This window comes from Mchenga conophoros, linkage group LG11, assembly GCF_057382185.1.
Source record: "Mchenga conophoros isolate Kocher_MC1m ecotype Shallow Benthic linkage group LG11, M_conophoros_male_GT1.1, whole genome shotgun sequence".
Taxonomy (NCBI): domain Eukaryota; kingdom Metazoa; phylum Chordata; class Actinopteri; order Cichliformes; family Cichlidae; genus Mchenga; species Mchenga conophoros.
The window spans coordinates 8,143,381-8,169,949 of NC_140536.1; the positions used below are offsets into that span (position 1 = coordinate 8,143,381).

A 26,569-nucleotide genomic window follows, 5' to 3' on the forward strand; every position below is an offset into this window, starting at 1 on the left:
TTTCACAGAAAGATGATACCATCAGTCAAATGTAAGAAAAAAGGAAATTATTGAAATGAAATGTTTATATTAAACATTAAAAAAGAGAAAAAGCTTTTTGTAAAATCTCTTATTTAAAAACGAACAGCTTTCATTGGTAGCAGGTGAGAAACTGTGGCTGTGTGAATAAAGGAGTTCAGCACATGTGCATCAGAGCACACAGCAGGGGTAACCTGGACATCTGTGAAGGTTATTAATGCACAACTATAGCTGCAGGTTTAAGAGCAGTGCATGCTGCAGTCAGAACTGTTACCCAATGAAAAGATCTGCAGCTTCATGAAGCAGCTGAAAGATCAAACAGTCCAACATTTACAAAGTGCTGTTAGACGTCCAGCTGAAGCAGTACAGATGTGCCCCTGTCCCACATTCAGTCAAAATGAATGAGCTGCATATTTTAAAAATGAGATTACTGAGAATATTTGAATTGTGACTCAGATGGCAGATCCAGGCTCTCAGCCTCCAGCTGAAGCTTCCAGTCCTCCCCCAGCCAGAAGCTCTGATGCTGGGCTGAGAGACTTTGATCCTTCCCTGGATCCAGAAGTCCAGGAGGGAGAAGGAGAACAGGACCTCCTTCCTGATCTGGAGAGGCCTGAGGGAAAGAAAGACGGAGCAGACAGAGCTTTGAACAAATCCAAACCTCCTGAGCTTCACCTCCACAAAGGTGCAGACACTGATGCACAGATTCACATGTGACACCTGGCAGCGTCCAGCTTGTGCCGCTGACATTATCTCCACTCTGATACAAGCCTCATTCACTCGCTCACACACGTTCATACAATCACCTTTTCCTCACAGTCACACACATGAATGTAATGAGGGGAACTCGGGGTTCACTGTCATTCCTCAGGATCCTTTGATATGCAGACTGGAGGCTCTGTTCTGTGGATGAAACACCGACTGCCTGAACCACTCTGAAGTGTTCATGATGGACTTCATCCTGATTAACACTACAATACTTGTTAGAGGCCTTTTATATGTAATAATATTCTTTTCCATTAAAGCTCTGAACATTCTCACTCTTTCTGGACCAGGTGTGACACGTGAAGGACACCGGCAAATAGGAGGACAGAACCTGAGAGCATTAGTCACATGACTTCAGCTGCTGCTGCCTCACCAACCACTGGCCCCTCGGTGAGTCTAGAGTTACAGCAGTGACCACAGGAAGTGCACACGTGTGATCTAAAGCTACATGTGGGCCTGTGACGATCAGTCTTCTCACTGTGGTAGACGGGTTTGTGAGTCCCTGTGATGCTGGGAGTGTCCAGGACAGTCGCTCCTGATCGGGTCTCTCATGGAAAGGCTTGAGTTAAGTTAGCCAAAGAGATGCGACTCAGACTGACTTCATCATGTTGGCAACGTGTCTGCATTGATAAATTCCAGTTATTCACAAATCAGAGAATAATTACAGTCATTCAGAGACAGATTGTGATTGTTTGGAGGATGTAATCGTTTCCTTCAGGGAGCGTGTTGGACGCTCAGTGTCCGGGTGATTAGCTGATGCAACTACTTAGAATCAGTTTGTGAATATGAAGAAAATCAGTGCAGTCACTGGACAAACTCTGATTCTTCCTAGTTTCACTCTTGTTTCAGTCCAGTGTGACTGAGGTGGTAAAAAATAATGGGAGGAGGTGATCTGACTTTTAGCCACACAGCTGTCTGCTAGAGAAAAAGCCTTTGTGCACAACTTTCTTAAAGGCAAACAGCACCATGTTCACTGCAGCTGCAGCAAAGAGTGAAAGTTGGACTGAGAATGTTGTGACTGTTTCATGAGAAAGAGCAGGAAAACAACCATCACACACCCAGACACAGTGCTGGGATTAGAATTAGACTTTAGAGCCAAATGTAGGACAAAAGCTTTAATATAAAAGAGGAAAACCCAACAACAGCCAGAGCATGAAGCTCAAAACTATACCAATCACCAAGAAAGCTGACAGGCCTGTGACACGTCAGAGACGCCGTTCAAATCATAAAGAAGTTGGTTTATTGACAACATGTAAAAAACCAAAATAATCAAGTCAACCTTCAGTTTAGAGCGAGTAGACCAATCAGGCACAGCAACAGCTCTAGAATAAGCAACAATTTTATGTATTACAAACAACCTTTCATATACCCACATACATATGGCTCATATGCTGTTTAAAAAGGGATCAAAGACCCAACAGATTACACAAAGTATAAAAATACTTTCATTCAGACAACAGTCAGCTGTGCATGAGACAGAGAGCCGACTACAGTTAGTAACATGGACTCACTTTGTTTCAGACACGACACAAAGTAACACAAAGCCACAAAGAGCAGAAACATCAAAAAGGAGCTGTGAGGCTAACAGCCACCCACACTTCCTGTGATGCATAATGAAAACAACATTAACCTGAAGGATGATAACAACAGAAATAAGTCTAAGCTAACGTTACACAGCGCTCACACAGCGCTGACTGTACAGGCCTCACACAGCTACGACCTGCATCCACAACACCTGATTCTACTGAACACAAACAAGTTAATGATATCTGAGCAATCCAGGGAAGGCTTCCAGGAACGTGAGGATCCAAAGACAGCTCTACAACAGCATCAGTCAGCAACAATGTTACTAATCACTGACTCTTTCATCCTTTTATACTCAATCAAAAAGTGCTGTGTTCACATTTGTGTCTGCTGAAAAGACTGAAAATGTTTTAAAGTTTGAATAAACTGACTGAACTTCTCACGAGTCCAACCGTGAGGAACACTTCCCCCCATGACACATCACAGGAGAACGTCTCAGTGGATGGGGGGGACAGTAGCTCAGTTTAGGCAGTCGCACTCAGAATCGATGCCTCCAGTCAGGGTCAAACGTGGTCCATTTATAATCATTTATAATTAAAGGGCTGCTGTAATGTTTGATTTATGTTGTATGACACAGAAGTGTATTACTTCGAAAATGTTATGCAATAAACTGTTTCATCAGTTGGAATAATTTAAATGGCTATGTTTGCATGGATAATTGTGAGTAGGATATATGTAAAAAAGTAAGTTAGATTAACTCAACTAATGTAATTTGTCAACTCAATATTACCAGAAATTTTAAATTAATATTAGGTTGCTTAAACTTAATTATGCTTTTACAGGTCAAAGTAAATCATGTTGGTTTGTTGAACTAGTTGAGTTAGCCAAACCTAAAAATTACTTGCTGGATTTACTTAATAATATGCAAAATTTGTAACTTAAAAAGTTGAGTGGAAATTGTTACCTCAATTTTTTAAAGTTGAGCCAACAAAACATTTTTTAGAGTGTGGTAATGAGCAGCCTGCAGAGCTCTCCAACCACCCCGTCTTTAAAGCCCATGAAAGGTTTTCCTTTGCATGGTGAACTTTGGTGACAGAGTGCAGAGGAAGTGCTCTGTCTGCGTCACGTTAAAGGAACCTGAACTCCATCACGTTCTGTATTTCCAGCCTTTACTGGGGAAATGTCTGTTCTTCCTGAGAACCGCTGAGAAGGCCATAACCACCGCTAACATGCAGCAGGTCAGTAACTGGTCTGGGTCACCTACTCACCTGCAAATTTAACAAACTGCACAGACCTCATTGGTTGATTGTGACATGGATGCAGCCAATCATTCTGATCTTCTCGTGCAACCTTCCAGGAAGTGAACTTTGGCGTGTTGGACTGCAGCGGTGGCGGCGGCGTCCTGAACAGTCTGGAAACTCTGCTGACTCACATCATGTTACCTGCTCTCAGGTCGCAGCAGGTAAAACACCTCCATCGATTCAGGCTTTCACTGAGCACAAAAAGGGAGATGTTTTAAGCTTCCAGTGATCACATGATGCCATATATGAAGACTTTGTTGATGGTGGGAAGGAAAAACTCTCTTTAAACAGGAAGAGACTGAAAGCAAAGAAAGGGGCAGGGAGGGGCAGCCATGAGGGGTAAATCCTGTGAAGAGAAGCCAGTGTAGGAGAAATCTGCTGTTTCTAGTCCCTGTCGGGACTCTTGCTGCAGCATTTTGGATTAACTGAAGGCTTTTCAGGGAGTTTTTAGGACTTCCTGATAATAATGAATTACAGTCGTCCAGCCTGGAAGTAATACAGTGGGACAAAAAAGTATTTAGTCAGCCACCGATTGTGCAAGTTCCCCCACTTAAAATGATGACAGAGGTCAGTAATTTGCACCAGAGGTACACTTCAACTGTGAGAGACAGAATGTGAAAAAAAAATCCATGAATCCACATGGTAGGATTTGTAAAGAATTTATTCGTAAATCAGGGTGGAAAATAAGTATTTGGTCACCTCAAACAAGGAAAATCTCTGGCTCTCACAGACCTGTAACGTCTTCTGTAAGAAGCTTTTCTGTCCCCCACTCGTTACCTGTATGAATGGCACTTGTTTGAACTCATCATCTGTATAAAAGACACCTGTCCACAGCCTCAAACAGTCAGACTCCAAACTCCGCCATGGCCAAGACCAAAGAGCTTTCGATGGACACCAGGAAAAGTATTGTAGACCTGCACCAGACTGGGAAGAGTGAATCTACAATAGGCAAGCAGCTTGGTGTGAAAAAATCAACTGTGGGAGCAATCATCAGAAAATGGAAGACATACAAGACCACTGATAATCTCCCTCGATCTGGGGCTCCACGCAAGATCTCATCCCGTGGGGTCAAAATGATCATGAGAACGGTGAGCAAAGATCCCAGAACCACACGGGGGGACCTGGTGAATGACCTGCAGAGAGCTGGGACCAAAGTAACAAAGGTCACCATCAGTAACACACTACAACGGCAGGGAATCAAATCCCGCAGTGCCAGACGTGTTCCGCTGGCTGAAGCCAGTGCATGTCCAGGCCCGTCTGAAGTTTGCCAGAGAGCACATGGATGATACAGCAGAGGATTGGGAGAATGTCATGTGGTCAGATGAAACCAAAGTAGAACTTTTTGGTATAAACTCAACTCGTCGTGTTTGGAGGAAGAAGAATACTGAGTTGCATCCCAAGAACACCATACCTACTGTGAAGCATGGGGGTGGAAACATCATGCTATGGGGCTGTTTTTCTGCCAAGGGGACAGGACGACTGATCCGTGTTAAGGACAGAATGAATGGGGCCATGTATCGTGAGATTTTGAGCCAAAACCTCCTTCCATCAGTGAGAACTTTGAAGATGAAACGAGGCTGGGTCTTCCAACATGACAATGATCCAAAACACACCGCCCAGGCAACAAAGGCGTGGCTCCGTAAGAAGCATTTGAAAGTCCTGGAGTGGCCTAGCCAGTCTCCAGACCTCAACCCCATAGAAAATCTGTGGCGGGAGTTGAAAGTCTGTGTTGCTCGGCGACAGCCCCAAAACATCACTGCTCTCGAGAAGATCTGCATGGAGGAATGGGCCAAAATACCAGCTACTGTGTGTGCAAACCTGGTAAAGACCTATAGTAAACGTTTGACCTCTGTTATTGCCAACAAAGGTTATGTTACAAAGTATTGAGTTGTATTTTTGTTATTCACCAAATACTTATTTTCCACCCTGATTTACGAATAAATTCTTTACAAATCCTACCATGTGGATTCATGGATTTTTTTTTCACATTCTGTCTCTCACAGTTGAAGTGTACCTCTGGTGCAAATTACTGACCTCTGTCATCATTTTAGGTGGGGGAACTTGCACAATCGGTGTCTGACTAATTACTTTTTTGCCCCACTGTAAATGCATGAACTAGTTTTTCAGCGTCGCTCTGAGACAGGATATTTCTAACTTTAGAGATGTTGCACAAATGGAAGAACGCAGTCTTACATATTTGTTTAATATGTGCATTGAAGGACATGTCCTGGTCAAACATGACTCCAAGGTTCCTCACAGTGTTACTGGAGGCCACACCTTGGGCTTATCTGTACCTGCTGGTTTCTCTTTGTGGGGTTTGACTGTAGAGCAGCTGTTACATAATGATCTATGAAAAGTCTGATTTGTGTGCAGTGCTCCTCCTGATGCTTTTGGCCTGAATAAGGTAAAAAGTGAAACAGGAAACACATTAACCTTTGTTAAAGGAGCTTGCAAAGAAAAGCGTCTGGACTTCTTTAAGTTGCTTGAAGACGTTTCACCTCTCATCCGAGAAGCTTCTTCAGTTCTAAGGTCAAATGGTGGAGAGTCCCAGATATAAACCTAGTGGGAGTAACCCCCCGCAGAGGGACAAAAGGACCCCCTGATGATCCTCTAATCGCCTGAGCCAAGGTGTGAAACTGGGTGTGGGTCCCAATCAGCCAGAGTTTCGGGTGTGTTCATTGTGAAACCTGGCCCCACCTTATCATGCGAATTCCTGAGGTCAGATGGCCCAGGATGTGAGTGGGCGTTAAGGCGTCTGGGAAGGGAACTCAAAACTGGATTATAGATGGCAGAGAGTTGGTGTCGTAAACCCCCGCCTCTGTTCAAAGATGGTCGCTCACAGTGGACATAGATGGCTTCTTTCACTCCTCTTTCAAACCATCTGTCCTCTCTGTCCAAAATGTGAACATTGGCATCCTCGAAAGAGTGTCCTTTATCCTTAAGATGCAGATGGACTGCTGAGTCTTGTCCTGTGGAGGTGGCTCTTCTGTGTTGTGCCATGCGCTTGTGAAGTGGCTGTTTGGTCTCTCCAATGTAGAGGTCTGAGCATTCCTCGCTGCACTGTACAGCATACACCCCATTGTTAAGTTTGTGTTTTGGCGTTTTGTCTTTCGGGTGAACCAGTTTTTGTCTGAGCGTGTTGCTGGGTCTGAAATGCACCGGGATGTCATGCTTGGAGAAAACTCTCCTGAGTTTTTCTGATACACCGGCTACATAGGGGATGACAATGTTGTTGCGTCTGTCCTTCTTATCCTCCCTCGCTGGTGTCTGGTCTTCTTTTCTGTGCCTCTTTGCTGACTTTAAGAACGCCCATTTAGGATAGCCGCGCGTTTTGAGTGCTTCTTTACATGTGTGTGTTCCTTCTTTTTTCCTTCAGGCTTAGAGGGAACATGTTCTGCCCGGTGGTGTAGGGTCCTAATTACTCCAAGTTTGTGTTCCAAAGGGTGATGGGAGTCAAAGAGGAGGTACTGGTCCGTGTGTGTGGGCTTCCGGTAAACGTCGATGTTGAGTTTGCCGTTCTCTTCAATGTGCACAGCGCAGTCCAGGAAAGGCAAACAGTTGTCCTTTGTGTCTTCCCTGGTGAACCTGATGTTTTTATCCACAGCGTTAATGTGCGCAGTGAAGGATTCCACTTCTTGTGTCTTGATTTTGACCCAGGTGTCGTCCACATATCTGTACCAGTGGCTGGGTACTCTTCCTTTGAAAGAGCCAAGAGCCTTCCTTTCCACTTCCTCCATGTAAAGGTTGGCTACAATAGGTGACACGGGGGAGCCCATGGCACAGCCATGTTTTTGTCTGTAAAAGCCTTCGTTGTACTTGAAATATGTAGTGGTGAGGCAGAGGTCTAACAGTGTGCAGATCTGATCGGGTGTGAAGTTGGTCCTGTCCTCCAAGGAGCTGTCTTCTTGTAGTCGTTTTCTGACAGTCTCCACGGCCTCCGTGGTGGGTATGCAAGTGAAGAGAGAGACTACATCAAAGGACACCATGGTTTCATCTGGATCCAGGGTAAGTTTCTGGACCTTGTCGGTGAAGTCGGTGGAGTTCTTGATGTGGTGTGGGGTGTTCCCCACGAGAGGAGCAAGGATGGTGGCAAGGTGTTTAGCAATGTTATAAGTGGCTGAGTTTATGCTACTGACTATGGGTCTGAGTGGGACAGCTTTCTTGTGGATTTTAGGAATGATGCAGGGTATGGCATCCCCTGGGTAAAGGCGGTGATATGTAAGGCGGTCAATAATTTTGTCCTTTTCAAAGTCTTGAAGGCAAGCTATAACTTTCTTTTTGTAGCTGCTTGTGGGGTCTCGCTTTAGGGCTTCGTAGGTATTGTTGTCACTGAGGAGAGTAGTGATCTTTGTATGGTAATCTGTAGTGTTTAGGACCACGGTGCATCTTCCCTTATCAGCTGGTAAAACAGTGATGTTGTGGTCTTTGCTCAGGGAAGCGACGGCCTTCTTTTCCTGTATTGTGAGGTTGGATGTAGGGACTTTGGCACTGGAGAGCGTGGCTGAGACTTTCATCCTGATTTGCTCTGCTTCTGTCTGTGATAATTTATTAATCCGTATGGCAGATTCTGTGGCTGTGATGAGGTCCACTATGGGCAACTGTTGTGGAGAAATGGCAAAATTGAGTCCTTTGGCTAATACTCTCTTTTCAGGTTCAGTGAGAATCCTGTCTGAAAAGTTCTTAACCCATTTCTCCTGACTGACTTCAGGTCTGTTTTCTTCTCTGGGTTGTGTAGGTTCAGGATGAGGAGTGTGTGTTTTTGAAAGCAAGGTGTGAAATTTCCTGCGTTGTCTTTCTTTTCCTTTAGAGTGTTGGGCCCGCTGAGCCTTGTCCACAAACTTGTAAACCTCTTAGAGATTGGAGAGGGTAGAAGGATTTCCAGTTCCTGCAGGGTCTGGCTGATCTTGATCTGGAGGGCATCTATGGTGAAATGGACCTGTCTTATCCTTTCACTTAAAAGGTGATTTTGTGCTCTCTGTAGAATCAAGTCTGCTCTGTATCCCCTGACAGTGGATCCAAGGCGCAGGCTCTTAGGAACAACTCTGCTTTGTCTACATCTTAGGTTGAAACGGAGATGGTTCCTATAATCCACTAGTTTCCTTGATTCCCTTTCATACTCCCGCACCAGTTGAAGGGTGTTCCTCCCAAAATGTACGGCAATATGTCTGTGAAGGTGCAGCGTATGTCTGTACAGTGCAGCGAGGAATGCTCAGACCTCTACATTGGAGAGACCAAACAGCCACTTCACAAGCGCATGGCACAACACAGAAGAGCCACCTCCACAGGACAAGACTCAGCAGTCCATCTGCATCTTAAGGATAAAGGACACTCTTTCGAGGATGCCAATGTTCACATTTTGGACAGAGAGGACAGATGGTTTGAAAGAGGAGTGAAAGAAGCCATCTATGTCCACTGTGAGCGACCATCTTTGAACAGAGGCGGGGGTTTACGACACCAACTGTCTGCCATCTATAATCCAGTTTTGAGATCCCTTCCCAGACGCCTTAACGCCCACTCACATCCTGGGCCATCTGACCTCAGGAATTCGCATGATAAGGTGGGGCCAGGTTTCACAATGAACACACCTGAAACTCTGGCTGATTGGGACCCACACCCAGTTTCACACCTTGGCTCAGGCGATTAGAGGATCATCAGGGGGTCCTTTTGTCCCTCTGCGGGGGGTTACTCCCACTAGGTTTATATCTGGGACTCTCCACCATTTGACCTTAGAACTGAAGAAGCTTCTCGGATGAGAGGTGAAACGTCTTCAAGCAACTTAAAGAAGTCCAGACGCTTTTCTTTGCAAGCTCCTTTGACTACGATGACCTGGATGACTGAGAACCTTCACAGACATTAACCTTTGTTGTTATTGCTGACTTTTGACCCTGTGCCCAGTCGTGGGGCTCTGTGCAGGATGGCGCCTCGTGTCCACACGTCCAGTCCTTTCTGTCCTCGGTGGATCAGTTTGTCAGTAATCTGAGCTCAGCCCGACTGAACATGGAGAGAAAGTTACAGCTGCAGCACGTGGAGCTTCCTGACGCCATCAGCCAGCTGAGCAGCCCTGCAGACTACAGAGCAGCAGGTATGAAGCTCAAGCTGTTCACATCTCACACAAACAATAAGACTGTTGGAAATACAGGAAACATCGTTTAAAGGTTTAAAAATCAACTCTCAGGTAAATCAAACCAGTTTATCTGTGGAAGCTGAAGGAAGAATCTGACCTGAGACGATGGCTTCTTTGAAATAATGAGTCCGTGTTCACGTGTGTTTGGAGGAACTCGTGTGTTTCACTCTCAGCTAATAACAGTGAGCTGGTGGAGTGTCTGGAGGAGGTGTTGACCCTGTGGACCAATCAAATCAAGCAGGTACTGACGGAGAGCAAGCAGATGAGAAAAGAGGCCGACGACATCGGGCCGTCGGTCGAGCTGGAGCACTGGAAGAGCCACACGGTGACCTTCAACAGGTAGACGTGTCCTCTCAGCTGGATCTCCTGTAGCGTCAGCATTTACAGGTTTCACTTTAAACTCAGTTTATCAAACATGATCTGACGTCTGTGGACAGAAGCTCCTCAGACCTGGAACAGTTTAGTCTCCACTCTGAGACTTCAGGACAAAACCACTTTTACACAATATAACTTTCTGTTATTTCTCTTTCTGCTCTTTAAAGTTGAAATGTTCCAAAATATTCATGTGTTTGTTTGTATAATAGTTTTTAACCCTTTCATGCATGAATTATGACGACATCAATCAGGATTCTTTCTTTAGTATTTTTATTCATCTTTAGGGATGAAAAAAGATTTTTGAACTTCATTTTCTTAAACATGTATTTTTCCATCTTGGTTTGAAGAAATGTTTTGCGCACTTACACTGGCTGACCAGTAGGTGGCAGGTATGGAGCGACACATCAGAGTCCAATATAGAGTTTATGTGCAAGTACGACATCAACACTGCCACGAATACAAGCAAACAGCCTTTGAACAGCTGTGTGTGTGTGTGTGTGTGTGTGTGTGTGTGTGTGTGTGTGTGTGTGTGTGTGTGTGTGTGTGTGTCAGTCTGCTGGAGGAAGTGAAGGGCTCTCAGGTGAAGAGGTCTCTGGGGGTCCTGCAGGTGGCTCAGTCTGGGTGCCTGCATGCCTTCAGTTCACAGCTGTTGTCTCGACGATGCTGACATCATCACTGATCGATTTATTGATTTATCAGGACAGAGACATCACTGTGGTGGCCAACGAGGCAAAGGACAACGTCAAGTATCTTTACACCCTCAACAAGTTCTTTGGATCTGTGGAAAAATCCACTCCTGTGAGAAAAACACTCTTCATGTCTTTCTGTATAAAACCGTCTGCAGCTGTTTGAGTCCTTCATGATTGTGAGGAACAGAAAACAGTGAAGACATCGTCACACATCATTCACAGAGAGGGTGTAGTCACAAGTCACAGCTGAGACAAAGGCCTGTCTGTAACTTAAGAAGAAGAAGAAAGAATTAAAGTGACTGTTTAAAAACTAAAGACTTCTTCTTTTCTTTTCTCAGTTTCAGACTTTTAAAAATGTTTAAAAAGATCAAAGAGACAAACAGGTTTCAATAGGACAGAGATCACAGCTCAGTCTGAGATGTTCCAGCTCTGATTTATCAGCAGTATTTCTCTGATTGATCTTTTTTATTAGTTTGTATTTTCTGTGATGGTGAATTTGTCAGTTTGTGCTGATGAGTCGGGTGTTTCACCTCCACCAGCTTCTTTTTTAATGGTTTTTATTATTTCTTCTTTTGCATCGTGTTCTGATGACAAACCGTTTTCTTGTTACTGGATCAGATATGGTGGATACAGGATTCTCCAGCTCAGCCTGAATGTGCATTTATTTGATCTCTACATGTCAGTAATGAGGCTGCTGTCTGTTCCTGCTGTGTCAGCAGCTTTGTTTCTCACACTGAAGCTCGTATCAGTCACCGGACAAACCGTCTCTCATCCTCCGTTTTCCTTTTCTCCTGGCTCCACAGACCAGGATGCTGGAGCACATTCCCAGTCTGATGAACGGCATCAAGATGATCCACGTGGTGTCCCAGTACTACAACACCTCAGAGAGGATGAGCTCACTGCTGCTCAAGGTCACCAACCAGATGATCAGCACCTGCAGGAGCTACCTGCTGCAGGGCATGAGGCGTGTCTGGGAGCACAGCAGGTACCGCAGCACACCTGAAACTTACATTAGACTTAAACTCCTGTTCAGATCGTCATAGAGTTTAGACTCAGACTAACAAATAGACTCAGTAACATGTGTGTGTGTGTGTGTGTGTGTCAGGCCGGTGCTGCTGCAGAGAATCTCTGACTGCTGTAATCTGAATGCGGCGTATCAGCGAAGCTTCCACAGCGTCAGAGACAAACTGAGAGAAAACCCTGAGAACAGACAGTTTGACTTCAGGTGATCAGTAACTGACTCTGAGTCAGAGCGTGTCAGCAGCGTCACGCTAACCTTTACACACGTGTGTGTGATTTCAGTGAGAACTACATCTTCGGGAAGTTTGACTCTTTCTGCCGCCGTCTGGAGAAGATGGCCGACATGGCGTCCACGCTGGAGAGCCTGGCTGCTCTGCAGAGCATGAAGGTGGATGATTGTCAGATTAGAAACAAGTGACTCCATCAGATATTCATCAATGCACAATAATAATTATAATAAGACATTTATAATATAAAAATGGTCGAATTAAAGCCAATGCAAAGCTACAGTGATGAATGGACATTTGTAATGATTTTGTATAAATGTATTTCCTCCTTTTATTATTTATTAATCGTGTCAAAAGTCTATTTTCCAGTTCTTCCATTTCAGTGTGACAGAAATGAGACGGATTCAAACTGAGCTCAGGTGGAGGGCGTGGAGAAGATCTGTGTTCGCTACCAGACCATCGTCTCCACAACTGAATCCAAGACCTGTGACGTCCTGGATCAGCGCAAACTGGAGGTGACTTCAAGGGGAAACAATAGAATAAGATAAACAGAATAACATACGATACAAAATAGAAAAATACTATATCTGTCATTTATGACAATAATCATTGAATTATACTTTGAATCTCAGTGTTTACGTGAATCCTAGTTTGGTCTTCACAGTATTGGCCAACAATAACAATGATTGATTGGATCATTGCTCACATTTATTTTTTAAAATCAGCTGAGAAAAGATCTAATTTCAGTTTTTCATCAGAGGTGAAGGTCACCGACTGCCAGACAGTCACGGGACTTACAAAGATACAGAAGACTTGATTTTCAGTCTCATCATGTGCATCCCTGTGCTCTGCTGCCAAAACTGAATCTGGATTTATTTGAAAATTCTGAAATGATTCTGATCATTCTCCACTTTTATTATTATGGTCTGTGTGTCAGATTGGGCCTGAATATTATTCCAGATATGCTTCCTGACAGAAATCTTCTTCTTTTCTTAATCCTGTGCTTTTGGAGCAGCTTTGTGCTTTCAGTTTCTGTAAAAGTGTGTTAAGAAAACAAAAAAGGCTCTACAGTGTGTTTGTGGTTTGGTGTTTTAATGGTTTCTTTTTCTTTGTAATAATAGAAAAGCTGGTGCTCAGAGGAAGAGGGCGGCTTTACTTGTGTCTGTTAGGATGCCTGGGTCGTTGACCCAGGGGTTTTGAGTTTATTATATTATTTATACTTTCTAGTTTTTGGTTTCTTTGAGTTCTGTCTTATAGTTTATGTCTCTGTCTTCTCTAGCTGCTCTGTCTCCCCTGTCAGCTGTATCCCCTTGTCTAGTTCGCGTCTCTGTGTGTCCTTAGTGGCTATATCCCCGTGTCCAGTCAGTGTCTGTGTCTGCCCTGGTCCCACGTCTCTGTTCCCTCTGTTGCAGTGCGTGCGAGTCTGTGTCTTTGTTCTGTCTGTGTTATGTGTTTCCTGTTTTACTTTGAAAGTCCATGTCTGATGTTAATGTGTCTGGTTTTGCTTCCCCTTGTCTCGTTAGGCCTGATTTGCCCCAGCTGTGTTTCCCTCCTGTTACTCATTCCCTGATTGCTCCTTCTGTGTATTTAAGCCCTGTGTTTCTCTGTGTCCGTGTCGTGATCTACCGTTTTCCTAGCTGTGTGTTCTGTCATTCCTCTAGTTTAAGTTTGTTTTGAGTTTTTTCAGTTATGTTATATTTTGAGTCTTAAATTAAAGCCTTTTTGAGTTCACTTCTGTCTCCAGAGTCTGCACCTTGGGTCCTATTCCTGCCTGCACACAGCCACACCTAACAGTGTCAGTGACAGAAATGAAAAGAAGCTGAAATGAGTGAGAAGGACAATGAAGGAAACATCTGTGCTGTGTCTGCTCTGTAAGGAGAATCTCTGTGTTTCTTTGAATTCTTGCACTTTGACTGTCTGCTCTCCTGATAACTGATGATGGAGGAGAAGACATGAAAAACAAAACAGCTGAATAGAAACTACTGACTCTGCAGGACCCGTTGTCCTCAGTCACCATGTTGACCTCAAAATGTCTCAATCACAAATGTGGTGTTACAGATGTCACCAATTACAAGCCAAATGTTGTGTATTACAAATGTGTTATTATCATGTAATTGTAAGTTTGTATGCTGTGTTATCATCACATCCTAAAATAAGAGCTCTTTAACACCTCAGCAGAGATCAGGTGCTGTTGTTCTTTTGAACACTTCACCTTTTAAAACACTGAAAATGATAAGAAATGAGAGGCAGAGTGAAGAGAAGGGGCTCAACACACATCCTAGGGGAGCCTGTGTTCAGTGTTCTTGTGCTGGAGGTGTTGCTGCTGACCTGTCTGCTGTCTTCCTCTCAGGAAATCCAGCAGCCAGTTACACAGCGAGGTGCTGATGCCCAGCAGATCCAGTTTGTGAATGAGTTGCTGGGGAAAGATGGTGTTGAACACTGAAGTCCGTGAACATCATTCTAACGTATGAGTGTCCAGATGTGTGAGGGCTGAATAAGAGGACAGTTGAAATGGCATCCTTGGTCGAGAGGTTTGACCGGTATGTGACTGACATGGATCCAGGTTGGAGGGAAGTTTTGATTTGATGCATGACTAACTGTTCACAGCTCTTCATAATGATGGAGGTGAGTGGGACCAGACAGTTGTCCTTCATGCAGGAGGGACACGACTACTTCAGTACAGGAATAATGGTGGAGAGTTTGAGGCTTGTGAGAACAACAGCCTGACTCAGTGAAGGATTAAAGATGTCTGTGAAGTATGATTGGACTACAACAACCAACATTCATCAGTCCTATAAATGAGATTGTCACGGTCTGTCTGACAGACCGTGGGGATATGGGGGAATGAGGACCCAAAACGCATGGTTCTGCGATGCAAACGGTGCACTTTATTTACAGTGAAGGTAACAGATGCACAATAAATCCCCTTTGCTCCCTAGACTCCCATGTGTGTGTTCCCCTCCGACGTCCGTGCTCGTGCTCCCGGCAGTTGTGTTTCTGCACACCCTGTGCGTGCTGCCCTTCTGGTCCCTCGTTCCACCTGCAGGACAATACAGAAGCAGCCGTTAAACACTGAACCCGCGCGCACACACGATCCGCACTTCCTAATACTACACACTGACTTGGAGTCTTAGCTTAATGATCCCGCGCCAGTGGGAGCTCCAACACTCTCCTAAGTAGCTCCCCCGACGAGCCCTGATCACCAACAGGTGTGTGGCAGGAACTTCAGGTGTGGCCAGTCCTCCTGCAGGGCCACACCCATCAGGCCTGCATGTGGCTGTTCTCCATCCTCCAGCCACACATGTACACACCCTGCCTCTACATATGAGTGGAACACCGAACACAGCATAGTGCAGAAAAACACACATCCCCAAATAACAACAACAACACTAATAATAATAATAATAATAATAATCCATCCTGCTCACGGACCGCCGAGTCCTCCAGAGCCGGGTCCGTGACAGAGATGGTGATATTCACACAGGTCACTTTTTGATGGGCGGAGCAATGTAATTACGCACTGACTGATTTGCGCGTTTAGAATTTACACATTTGGTTTTTAAATGCTTTTCTTGTTTGTTTCACTACTAATATAGCTACTTTTGGATTATTTATGTATTTATTTATGTGAGATGTTCTTTTTTTTATTTTGTATTTGTTATTTGGTCGAGTGTGTAAGACAGATAAAGACTGGAACGGCCTGTAAACACAGTTATAGTGGAAAAAAGAAGCCAGTTTCTGTTTCCCTCCCACTGTGGTGTTTTTGTTCTACATTTGAATCAAATGTTTTGGGTTTTTCTGAACACAGACTGCTGCCTATGCACTTGTACCTTTATTAAAAAACAAATATTTGATGGAAGTTGAGTCTCTGAAGGCACACAGGTGTTTGTGCCAAGCAGGAGCTCTCTCTAAAGCACTTGTTGGTAAAAATGAATCCATTCAGTGTGACTGGACCTTCATGTTCTCTACCTGATCTCCCCTCATGGCTTTTTTTTACCAATGTTACACTACAGTGCTATTGATCCGTATCCATCCCCTCCCTGCTCAGCATGACCTCCATGACTGTTAGTAATAAAATATGCATTCCTGTGGGTCACTTTGGGTCGATAAACCTTTTGGAGAGTGTGCGCACGGCAGCATCATCATCACAGTGGAGCTTCATCACAGCTTAATCTGTAGGAGTTGTGCGGGACTGTGGGTGTTCAGAGGATGTGAAATGGCCCTGCCCCTATAATCTGAGCTTTGTCTTGAACTAGAAGAGCTAATCTGCCTATGGGGCCTCTTAGAATAGACACAACAGTCTATTCAACCAAGGCTGCTACTAAACGAGATGCACAGATGTGGCCACACATCATTCTCCATATGTGATCCTCTCGGGCACCTGCTTCAGGCACTTGTAGCATCAAATTAATCCAAATTAATATAAATTTTATATAAAATATGATGTCCAAATCACGGACAAGCAGCATCCCACCGCTGTTTATGTTTTTAAACCGATTTTGCACAGAGAAGCATTTTTTGAAAACTGTATTGATTAGGGCTGTTCGATATAACGATATTGTCACGGCCAGGCGGATCAGCTGCACACTGATCAGCCCTCTCTGTTTCTCTCTTTCTCTTCCTCTTCTCTCTCGCCGGGGCGGAACTCACTGTGGGTTCACGCCCTCAGCCCACGCCCTCGGGAAATGAGACACCTGGGTCTCATTAAGGGGAGCAGCATTTAAGCCAGGAGGTGACTGCTGTTCGTCGCTGGATCGTTGTCTACCACGCGTTAGTGAAGTCAAGCTACAGCAAGTTTAGTTAAGAGTGTTTTCCTTTGTGCGTCGTTCTTAACCCTGTCTCCCTGTCTACAGAGCTTCCTGGATTTCCCCCGTGTGATTCCCGTGTGGTAGTGTCGGAGTGTGAGCCTGTGATCGTGTGAGTGGATACTCTGAAGAACGCGTGCTTTCCCCTGGACTTCCCTGGAGACCCCTTCTCCCCACACTCAGCTGTACATAACACCCACCCGCACATTCTTGTATATACACTCCACACTGACTCCAAGATGGCGCGGCCACGTCCAGACGCCTTCCTGACCGCTCCGCTCCGACTACGTGACATGAGGGACTGCAACATTCTGTGCTTCACGGAGACATGGCTGTCCCCCACCGTGCCGGACCAGGCCGTAACTCCGTCGGATTCATTCTTTGTGCTCCGCGCGGACAGAACGGCAGAGTCGAACAAAACCAAAGGTGGAGGAGTGTGTTTCATGGTAAACAGAAAGTGGTGTGATGCCAGGAGCATTTCTACTCTCTCCAGCGGCTGCTCGCCACATCTGGAGTTCCTGAGCATTAAGTGCCGCCCTTTCTATCTGCCCCGTGAGTTCACCTCAGTCATCGCCACGGTGGTCTACATCCCACCCCAAGCGGACACAGGTATGGCTTTGTCCGAATTACATGATGTGCTGAGCTCGCTTCAAAACAAGGACCCGGGCGCAGCCCTCATTGTAGCAGGAGACTTTAACAAAGCGAACCTCAGACAAGTCATGCCAAACTTTTACCAGCATGTCTCGTGTCCAACGAGAGGGGATCGGATTTTGGATCACTGCTACACGCCATACAAGCAGGGCTACAAAGCTGTCTCACACCCGGCTTTTGGGAAGTCTGACCACAACGCCATCTTCCTCATTCCCCAGTATAAACAAAGCATACGGAGGGAAGACGTGACCAAGAGGGAGGTAAAACGGTGGACTGCCCAATCAGAAGCTACGCTACAGGACGCACTCAACGACGTAGACTGGGACATGTTCAGAGCATGCGCAGTCGACATCAACGAGTTTACGGAAGTAGCAGTATGCTTCGTCAATATGCTAGCGGAGGAGATTATCCCCACTGCGAGAGTCACCACATTCCCAAACCAGAAACCGTGGATGGACAGATCGATCCGCACTGCAGTAAACGCCAGGACCGCCTCCTACAACGCGGGTCTCACCACTGGCGATATGAGCGCCTACAAAGCGGCCTCATACGGCGTGCGGTGCGCGGTGAGAGATGCCAAACGCAGGTACCGGGAACGTGTGGAGTCCCGCTTCCACCAGGGCGACACACGGAGCATGTGGCACGGACTACGCACCATTACGGACTACAAAGCCAGGGACACTGCGCCGATCAACGCCGACTCTGCATTCACCAACGAGCTGAATCGGTTCTACGCCCGTTTCGAGGTTAGCCAGGCGGCTAATGCTATCTACCGCCTGGCTACCGAGGACAGTGACGTCATCAGCGAGAGACCGGTGACCAGCATCGCGGAGCATGACGTCCGAGCGGCACTGAGAGTGAACACAAGGAAAGCGGCGGGGCCAGACGGCATCACCGGCCGTCTGCTGCGCTGCTGTGCTGACCAGCTAGCAGGTGTGTTCACTTACATCTTCAACGAGTCCCTGGCGAAGTCTGTGGTCCCCACATGCTTCAAAAGATCCACCATCATCCCTGTGCCCAAGAACAGCAAACCCTCATCCCTGAACGATTACCGGCCAGTTGCACTGACCTCGGTAGTAATGAAGGTGTTTGAGAGGCTGCTGTTGAACATCATCTCCTCCTCCATCCCAGACACCACAGATCCGCTGCAGTTCGCCTACAGATCCAACAGATCCACAGAGGATGCCATCGCCCACGTCCTACACACCACTCTCAGCCACGTGGACAAGAAACAGGGTAACTATGTGCGAATGCTGTTTGTTGATTACAGTTCAGCGTTTAACACAATAGTGCCCTGCAGACTGTTCACAAAGCTGAGGGATCTGGGACTTAACAGCCGTCTGTGTGCATGGGTGTTGGACTTCCTCACTGGCAGAACTCAGGTGGTGAGGGTGGGCAGGTGCTTCTCCAACAGCATCACCATCAACACAGGAGCACCTCAGGGATGTGTCCTCTCGCCACTGCTCTACTCCCTCTACACTTCAGACTGTGTGGCCACCCAAGGCTCCAACTCAATTGTGAAGTTTGCTGACGACACAGTGGTGTTGGGTGCCATCTCCAACAACGATGAGGCGGCCTACATGGATGAAGTGAAGAATCTGGCATCGTGGTGCCAGGACAACCACCTCCAGCTGAACGTCAGCAAGACCAAGGAGCTGGTGGTGGACTTCAGAAGGGGTCAGCACAGAGACTACAAGCCCATTATCATCAATGGAGCTCCAGTGGAGAGGGTGCAGTCCTTCAAGTATCTTGGTGTCCACATCTCCTCAGACCTGACATGGGCTGCCCACATTCAGGTCCAGACCAAAAAGGCTAGGCAGCGCCTGTATCACCTACGACAACTGAGGAAGTTCAGGGTCTCTCCAAAGATCCTCAGGATTTTCTATACAGGCGCTGTGGAGAGCATCCTCACACAGAACATGACATCGTGGTTTGGGAACAGCTGTGTGAAGGACCAAAAAGCTCTCCAGAGAGTGATCCGTACAGCAGAACGCTGCTGCAGGATTGCTCTCCCCCCGCTTCAGGACACCTACACCAGGAGATGCCGGACTAGAGCAGCGCAGATACTGAAGGACCCGTCCCATCCTGGCAACGAACTGTTCCAACTTCTGCAATCTGGTAGAAGGTTCCGCATCTTCCGGGCAAGGACAGAGAGACTCAAGAGGAGCTTCTATCCCCAAGCCATCCGTGCCCTAAACACACACACCCGCCCTCTCACATCATCTATAATTGACTGAGACAGGACTCTTCCAGACACTAAACCAAGGCACAATGTACATTTCAATTCCTTTAATTTTAAATATGTCTATATTGTCTATCCTGTAAAATAGTCAGATTGTCTATTCATATTAATGTACAGAATTCACCTGCTTGCTGCTACTACTGCACATTCACCCAGTGTATGTATGTATATGTATGTATATGTATATGTATATATATATGTGTGTGTGTATATGTGTGTGTATATATGTGTATATATATGTGTATATATATATGTATATATGTGTGTATGTGTATATATATGTATATATGTGTGTATGTGTGTGTATGTGTATATATATGTGTGTATGTGTATATGTATGTATGTATGTGTATATGTATGTATATATGTGTGTATATGTGTGTATGTGTATATGTGTGTATGTGTGTATATGTGTGTATGTGTATGTGTGTGTATGTGTGTATGTGTATATATGTGTGTATGTGTATATATGTGTGTATGTATATATATGTGTATGTATATATGTTCTTCCTCTACACCCCCCCCCCCCAATTTTTGCACATGTCGAGGAGCGTGTCAGGCTACATTTCACTGTGTTATACTTGTATAACTATGCATGTGACAAATAATAAAGACCCTAGAACCTACACCTGGTGACTTGTAAATAAACCCTTCTTGTGAGCATCAGAACCGAAGTCCTGCGCTTGAGTCCTCCTCCAAACCGTAACAGATATATATCGGATGACGATATAAAAACATCTATCGTTTCATTTTACGCTATTGTTTGTTTCGTGGTGTCGCAAAATAAACTGTTTACGGCTGTTTTTCATGGTTTGATGGTCACTGTAGTGTTTATATTAATTTCTTAAAGTTCTCTCTTTCTCTTATATTTAATATAACCACACTACGGACACACAAGCGCCTGTTTTTATGCGTTGTCGTTAGCAACAACGACGGTAAAACCATCGCGTGTCCGCTTGTTTATGTTCCACATAAACCTTTCACAATAAAGCTCAAGATCCTGTTGAGACTTTTCAAAATAAACTGAATCACGTGAAAGATGCAGAGTGTTTACGGATGAGAAGCAAAAAATAAAGCTTAGACTCAAACGTTAGAACAGGCTTTTCCCCGCAGCACACCATGGAATATATACTCACAAAGAAAACGGCGGCCGTTGCAACTTCTGTCTAAAAATGTATCGTTTCAATTAAAACACTCGACTCCAGCTACACGATGCCCAGCTGGAAACACTTCACGCAAGTCGAGCTGCCCGAGATTCACAGAATTTACAGAAAATGTTACATTTTTGCAGGGACGATTCTAGGATCAGAGCTTTGGGGGTGCTGAGCACCCAGAGAGCTGCCCAGCCAACCAAGATACACTTTACTCGTCACAATGAGACTTCTTCCCCGTCTCTGTCGGTCCCTGCATCCTCCCTGTCCTCATCGTCTGTTGTCTTCGTCTCCTTTATCAATCATCATAATTTTACCATCTCTGTGCAAGTCTGAAAATTTCTTTATTAAATCATAAGATTCTTAAATTCCTCGTCACAAAACATGACATCACTGTTTTGTACATTTTAACAATTTAATCCCCACATTTGTGAAAGAAAAGCAAAACACTTTTTTGAAAAGTCTGTAACAAAACCTGATCAAGGTTATTTAAATGCTGCAAAAGAAGAATGGATTGGAATAAAAAAAATACATATCCAAACCTTAATTACTGGAGGAGAATAATGAGTGATGGTCATAGTGAGTAAAAAGTAAACTGAGTGCATTTTTTGGACAGAAATTCACTTTTAATATGTATGTATAATATAATACAGATGCATAAAAAACACTCCCGAAACACAATAAATTATTACAAAATATAAAAAAAAGAATATAAAAATGGAGACAACTTTGCCTGTAGTAGAATGTATACAATGCATGAAAAAATCTTTATTGCAGATACTAATTTTGTGTTGTAAGATTTATGAGTTTCATGCTTTCATAGTGGTCCTTGGGAGAGCTTGACATTTTTATCAGGTGGTACACACTGTAAAAAGTTTGAGAAACACTGATAAGTGTATGTGTGCTTTTGGAAAACGTTTAAAGCTGCAGTACAGAATCTTTGAAACCAGCTTAAAACATTTTTAGAATATAAACAGAGCTTCTGCTTCTCTTTACAGCTCCTCACTCCACCAGGGCTGTTTGGCACTTTCTGATAGTGTGCAAATGTGATGTACGTACTGCGGCAGTCATACAGACAACTGGACGGTCCAAACGTTGGCCTACCTATTACTGGCTGAGGTTTCAGAGTTGTGGCTGAACCACATAAAAATATGTCATTAATTTTAATTTCCCCAATCAATGATAATGTTATGTTGGAATGTTGTTAAAGAGGGTCAAAAATGTTTCAACCCAGTTTGTTTTGCAGATTCTGTACAGCAGCTTTAATATAGGGAGGACACAACTTCCAGATTGTGTGAGTAAAATCAGGTTTTTTTTCTCTTTGTCAGTTTAACAGTTTCTGTTGTGCCTGTCACTGTTCCCTGTCTGTTTTCTTACCTGGTTCTTCCTGACCTTGTACTTTCTCCTCACATTCCCCTCTTTGGACTGACAATCATACACAAATAGATTGTATCAGGCACGTGCAGGGGGGCTGGAGGGGCTTGAGCACCCGCCCCTTTCCTGATGGGTGCCCAAAGTGCCCTTTTGTTGAGGCAACTTTTAAATTTTTTTTTTTTTTTAATTTATTTATTTTTTATGTGTGTGGGCGTGCGGAGTCCTGTCGGTGCCCCTCGACAATAATATATATATGGGCTCAAAATGTGGTCATAATTATTTTGTACTTGTAAAAAAGATTTGTATGTGTAAAAAAGATTTGTGTGTGCGTAAAAAAGATTTGTATGTGTAAAAAAGATTTGTGTGTGGACTTAGAAAAAAAAACCCTGCAAGTTACAAGTATGGATTTTGACCCTATTTTTCTTCCTTTCATCTGATTGGTCAATGTCATGTCAATCACATGTAACAATCCAATCAGAGAACAGATGGGTTTGGCTGTCGGAGGGGCGCTTTTTTGAACTGCAGGTCCTTGAAGGGTGATACAGTTTGAAGCTGGAGGATCGCTATATAAATATCCGATAGCAGCTAGGTCCCCTAACTTTCAGTAGCTGTTGAAAGGAAAAAGTTGTGGTATATCAGTGATTAGAAATACCATTATTAGGGGAGACCGGGGATAGTTGTAACATTTTTTGACATTTCTGTCTGTAAATTGGAGCTCTTTTAAGGTAGTGGATTCAAAATGTAATGCAAAGTATTTACATGTCTCTGCTATTAAATAGTGCAGCTATTTTCTCTGCAGCACAATTACCCATTGCATGGTATGGTCTCAAACACAAAGAGTGAAATGTTACAATTAACCCCATAGTCTGGGTTAGTTGTAACATACCCCGGGGTGAGATGTAACACAATGAAATAAGGGTACTAACAAAATATTAACATGTAATCTTTGTTTATTCAACACATGAATGCACTTAGAGCCATTTATGTAGCTCTGTGTGTGTGTGACAGAATGCAGAAATCTAGCTTTTGAACATATACCAACCCCCCAAAAAAGACAAATTATGGAATTTTCTGCAACTGAATATTTCATTAATTTTGGTTGGTCTTCCTTGAGTTTGGCCTCATTGGCTCAGTGGGCATTATAACCTACAACTCTTGCACCAATTTTGAACATAACAATGAAGCTGAAAAAATGTAGTTGTTCACCAGCATCGCAATTCCATTACTTTTTATCATGGCTTACCTTGGTGTGGTTTGCAAAGTGCTTCAGAAAGATGAGGAAATCTGTTTCTTGCACCCATCCTGACTCATTTCCACTACCAGTACTTCCTACTGGTCCATCTCTGACACAGAGGTCTGCATAATGTATGTGTGGGAACACAAACAGTGGAGGAATTGTGTTGCCAATGGCATTAACCACATATACAAATGTGACCAGTGAACCTCTCTCTGCTGATGTCGTTGCCCCAACTTGTTTAATATAAGTTAAAGTAATAGTGTGGTAAGTTGTAACATCTGCATTATTGTTACAACTAACCCAGACTGTTGCTGTTACAACTGACCCAGACTCCTATAGCCATGAACTAGCTAACATTACAGCCAATGGCTAAAACATTACATACAAACATACAACATACAAATAACATAATTCAGGTTTGATGAGTTTAACTGCAAAGCAGATAATGCTATTAGAAATTGAAATAAAGTAGAAAAACTTACTTTTTGGCATACAAATTACTTTTTTTCGTGTTAAATTGTCTGTGTTTGACAAAATGTGCTGATTTTTCACATGTGATAGCAGAACTGAGTTGGGCGTGCACAGGATGAGTCACATCATTTGAAACTTAGCCCTGATTGGAGAAATTGGAAGTGTTACAACTGACCCACGTTACAACTATCCCCGGTCTCCCCTACTTTAGGATTAGTTTAACACAAAGTCGGGGCTGACCCAGGACCATTGCTGTGAGTCACAGTGCCCAGCATAAAAGTCCTTTCACATCGGACGCAGGATGTGCTGCTAATGCTAACTGCTAACTAAAAGCAAAGGATCCAGAATTTGTTACGCTGGCTGCTGGGCTCTGTGGGTTTTTGCAGCAGCTCAACCTGTACTAGATGCACCTGCTCCTTGTCTTTTCTATCTCTGACTTTATGTCCTCTACAAGAGTTTGGTTTTTTTGCTGGTTCTTCAAATGTTCAATAAAAACATGTATGCTAATTCAGGGAGAATGGACTGCCATACCCGTTTGTGAGCGAGGGAGGGAGAAAAAGGAAAAGTATGAGCTGTCACCGAGCAGAAACGGGAGATGGAAGCATGTAAATATAATAATAACCATTGCAGCCAAGAAGAGTGCCTGAAGAGCCCAGTTGCTATGCTATTAAGACTTGACTGTACACTGTGTTCGCGTTTTTCTCCGAAACAATAAGTTCCGTTGAAGCAGCCTTTCAACGCCTCTCTCTGTCTCTCGCTAGCAAAGTTCACCCAGACAACAAAGTAAAGCTAGTTTTTGACACGAACCCGACGTATTAGCCAGAGGTCCCTTTACTATGGTTCGAAGCTGCGGACCTGTTTTATATACGCACAGAATAGTTTTCTATACGAGATTGCTTCAAAAAGTGCAGCCTTACCTAATGTCCACCCTACTGTTACTCATTTATATTAAGATTTAAACATCTAGTTGGTATTGGTACGGCGAGTAACCTTCAGTAATAAATCACACAGCAATAGTACATTCATGTAGTTGTAAAAAGCATGGTAATATATTACGTAATCTAAAGTATTCAGAATACATTACTGTCATTGAGTAACGTAACGAAATACGTTACAAAATACATTTTGGGGCATGTAATCTGTAATCTGTAGTGGAATACATTTTAAAAGTAATCTTCCCAACACTGGGTAAAGATAATATGAGGAGACACGATGAAGAACATTTCTAAGTCTAATTAAAGTCGAATGACATAGTTTTAAAATAAAATATACCTCAGATGTTAACTCTGAGGCCAGACTAGATTGCTTTAAGATTTTAAAAGAGGCATTTGAAAAAAATCAAGATGACAATTTAGTCATCACTACTGCCTTTAAAGCAGCAGCTGAACGGCTTCATAAAAGCTTTTAACACTGCTGAAAAAAACCTGGCGAGTTTGGATTTCTTTGGAGGATTCATGAAGACACTGAGATTCATTGCTAGGTGCTTCAGAATAGTGTCGTAAAAAGATGAATCTTCTGATTTCAGTACAGTGAAGAACTTGTCCAGAGATCCAAACTCCTTGATAAGGCCTATTAAATCCAGTTCTTTGTATTCTTGAATGGCCAAGAAAGACACAAGGCTCAAAGTGGTCAAAGCTCAAAAAAAAGAGCTTTAATTTTACATATTCCGGAATATGGAGACCTGAACACACGAACACACAAGCTCAGGTCTCAAGCAGAAAAAGGAAGCCAGGTTATTTATGTACTTCTCAACGTCACACCACACTTTAAGTTTCGATCAAACACTCTGCTTAGTTTCACTTTCTGCCTGCAGTTACCGCGCTCAAAGCTGGCCCTCTCTTATACCTAAACCAATATAATCAGCAAATAAGATTCAAAATATATATTTCAAAACTCAACAGGCGACAGCTGTGGCCTTAATTAATTTATCCATGTTGTTGTTAAGAATTTCCAGGGATTTAGTGCATCTCACTTCAGAAAGTACCAAATCTGTCAGATGGTTGATAGCTAGGCTTAATTCTTCTGGATCCAGAAAATATTTGGTTTTCCTGTGGGATTTCTGCAAGATTCTCATATATAGAAAAGCACTAAATTCATTGGCAATTAGCTTAGCATCAGGTGACACTAACGTTTCTGACAGTTCTTCCTCTTTGTTTTCAGAGGTTGCTGGCTGACTTTGACCCTCTGTGGGTTCAGTGTGAGAGACTGATGCCTGCTCATTGCTTGTATTTGAAACCAGGTCCAGGTCTACTGCACTCACAGACAAGACTGGTTGATTTGTGAGAGCTTTAACCGATTGTGACTGTGATGTAGACAGTCTGTCGCTTGTTTCACCAGCATCTGGTCCAATCATATCTTCTTCCTTTGATGGAGTCAGCACTCTTACTATATCTTCCACCAGAAATTTTGTCATTTGTAATAGTTTGGGCTAAAGTTTCATTCTCCAACCAGAAAAGAAGGTTTTGTAAGAACCTTTCCACTGAATCTTCTACGAGCACATATGGGACCTCGGGGTCTCTAAGACCTTACAGTGGCCCTGTAAGGTCTTAGAGATGTCATATGCTGAGACACTACCCATTTGCATTGTGGGGACTGGAT

At 43.9% G+C, this 26,569-nt stretch overlaps 2 protein-coding genes across 2 annotated transcripts; both read left to right on the forward strand.

Annotated features, from left to right (window-relative positions):
- Positions 1–474: 474 nt before the first annotated feature.
- Positions 475–14,772, forward strand: LOC146563539 (dynein axonemal heavy chain 5-like). Its single transcript, XM_085290989.1, has 11 exons — positions 475–700; positions 1,071–1,123; positions 3,471–3,542; positions 3,662–3,766; positions 9,501–9,687; positions 9,971–10,068; positions 11,597–11,778; positions 11,899–12,018; positions 12,096–12,201; positions 12,410–12,555; positions 14,391–14,772. The coding sequence occupies exons 1-11, from the start codon at positions 475–477 to the stop codon at positions 14,446–14,448; spliced, it is 1,353 nt and encodes a 450-aa protein (XP_085147115.1). The 3' UTR covers positions 14,449–14,772.
- A 1,800-nt stretch (positions 14,773–16,572) lies between these two features.
- On the forward strand, positions 16,573–26,254 carry LOC146563540 (uncharacterized). Its single transcript, XM_085290995.1, has 3 exons — positions 16,573–16,810; positions 16,894–19,292; positions 26,132–26,254. Exons 2-3 carry the CDS (start codon positions 17,085–17,087, stop codon positions 26,252–26,254), a joined length of 2,331 nt encoding a protein of 776 aa, XP_085147121.1. The 5' UTR covers positions 16,573–16,810; positions 16,894–17,084.
- Positions 26,255–26,569: the final 315 nt, after the last annotated feature.

Coding starts and splice junctions, on each gene's coding strand:
- LOC146563539 (XM_085290989.1), top strand. CDS start 475: ATGGCAGATCCAGGCTCTCAGCCTCCAGCTGAAGCTTCCAGTCCTCCC. Junction 3,767..9,500: donor CTGCTCTCAGGTCGCAGCAG/GTAAAACACCTC, acceptor CCCTGTGCCCAG/TCGTGGGGCTCTGTGCAGGA. Junction 11,779..11,898: donor CGTGTCTGGGAGCACAGCAG/GTACCGCAGCAC, acceptor TGTGTGTGTCAG/GCCGGTGCTGCTGCAGAGAA.
- LOC146563540 (XM_085290995.1), top strand. CDS start 17,085: ATGGCGCGGCCACGTCCAGACGCCTTCCTGACCGCTCCGCTCCGACTA. Junction 19,293..26,131: donor CATGGGCTGCCCACATTCAG/GTCCAGACCAAA, acceptor CTTTGTTTTCAG/AGGTTGCTGGCTGACTTTGA.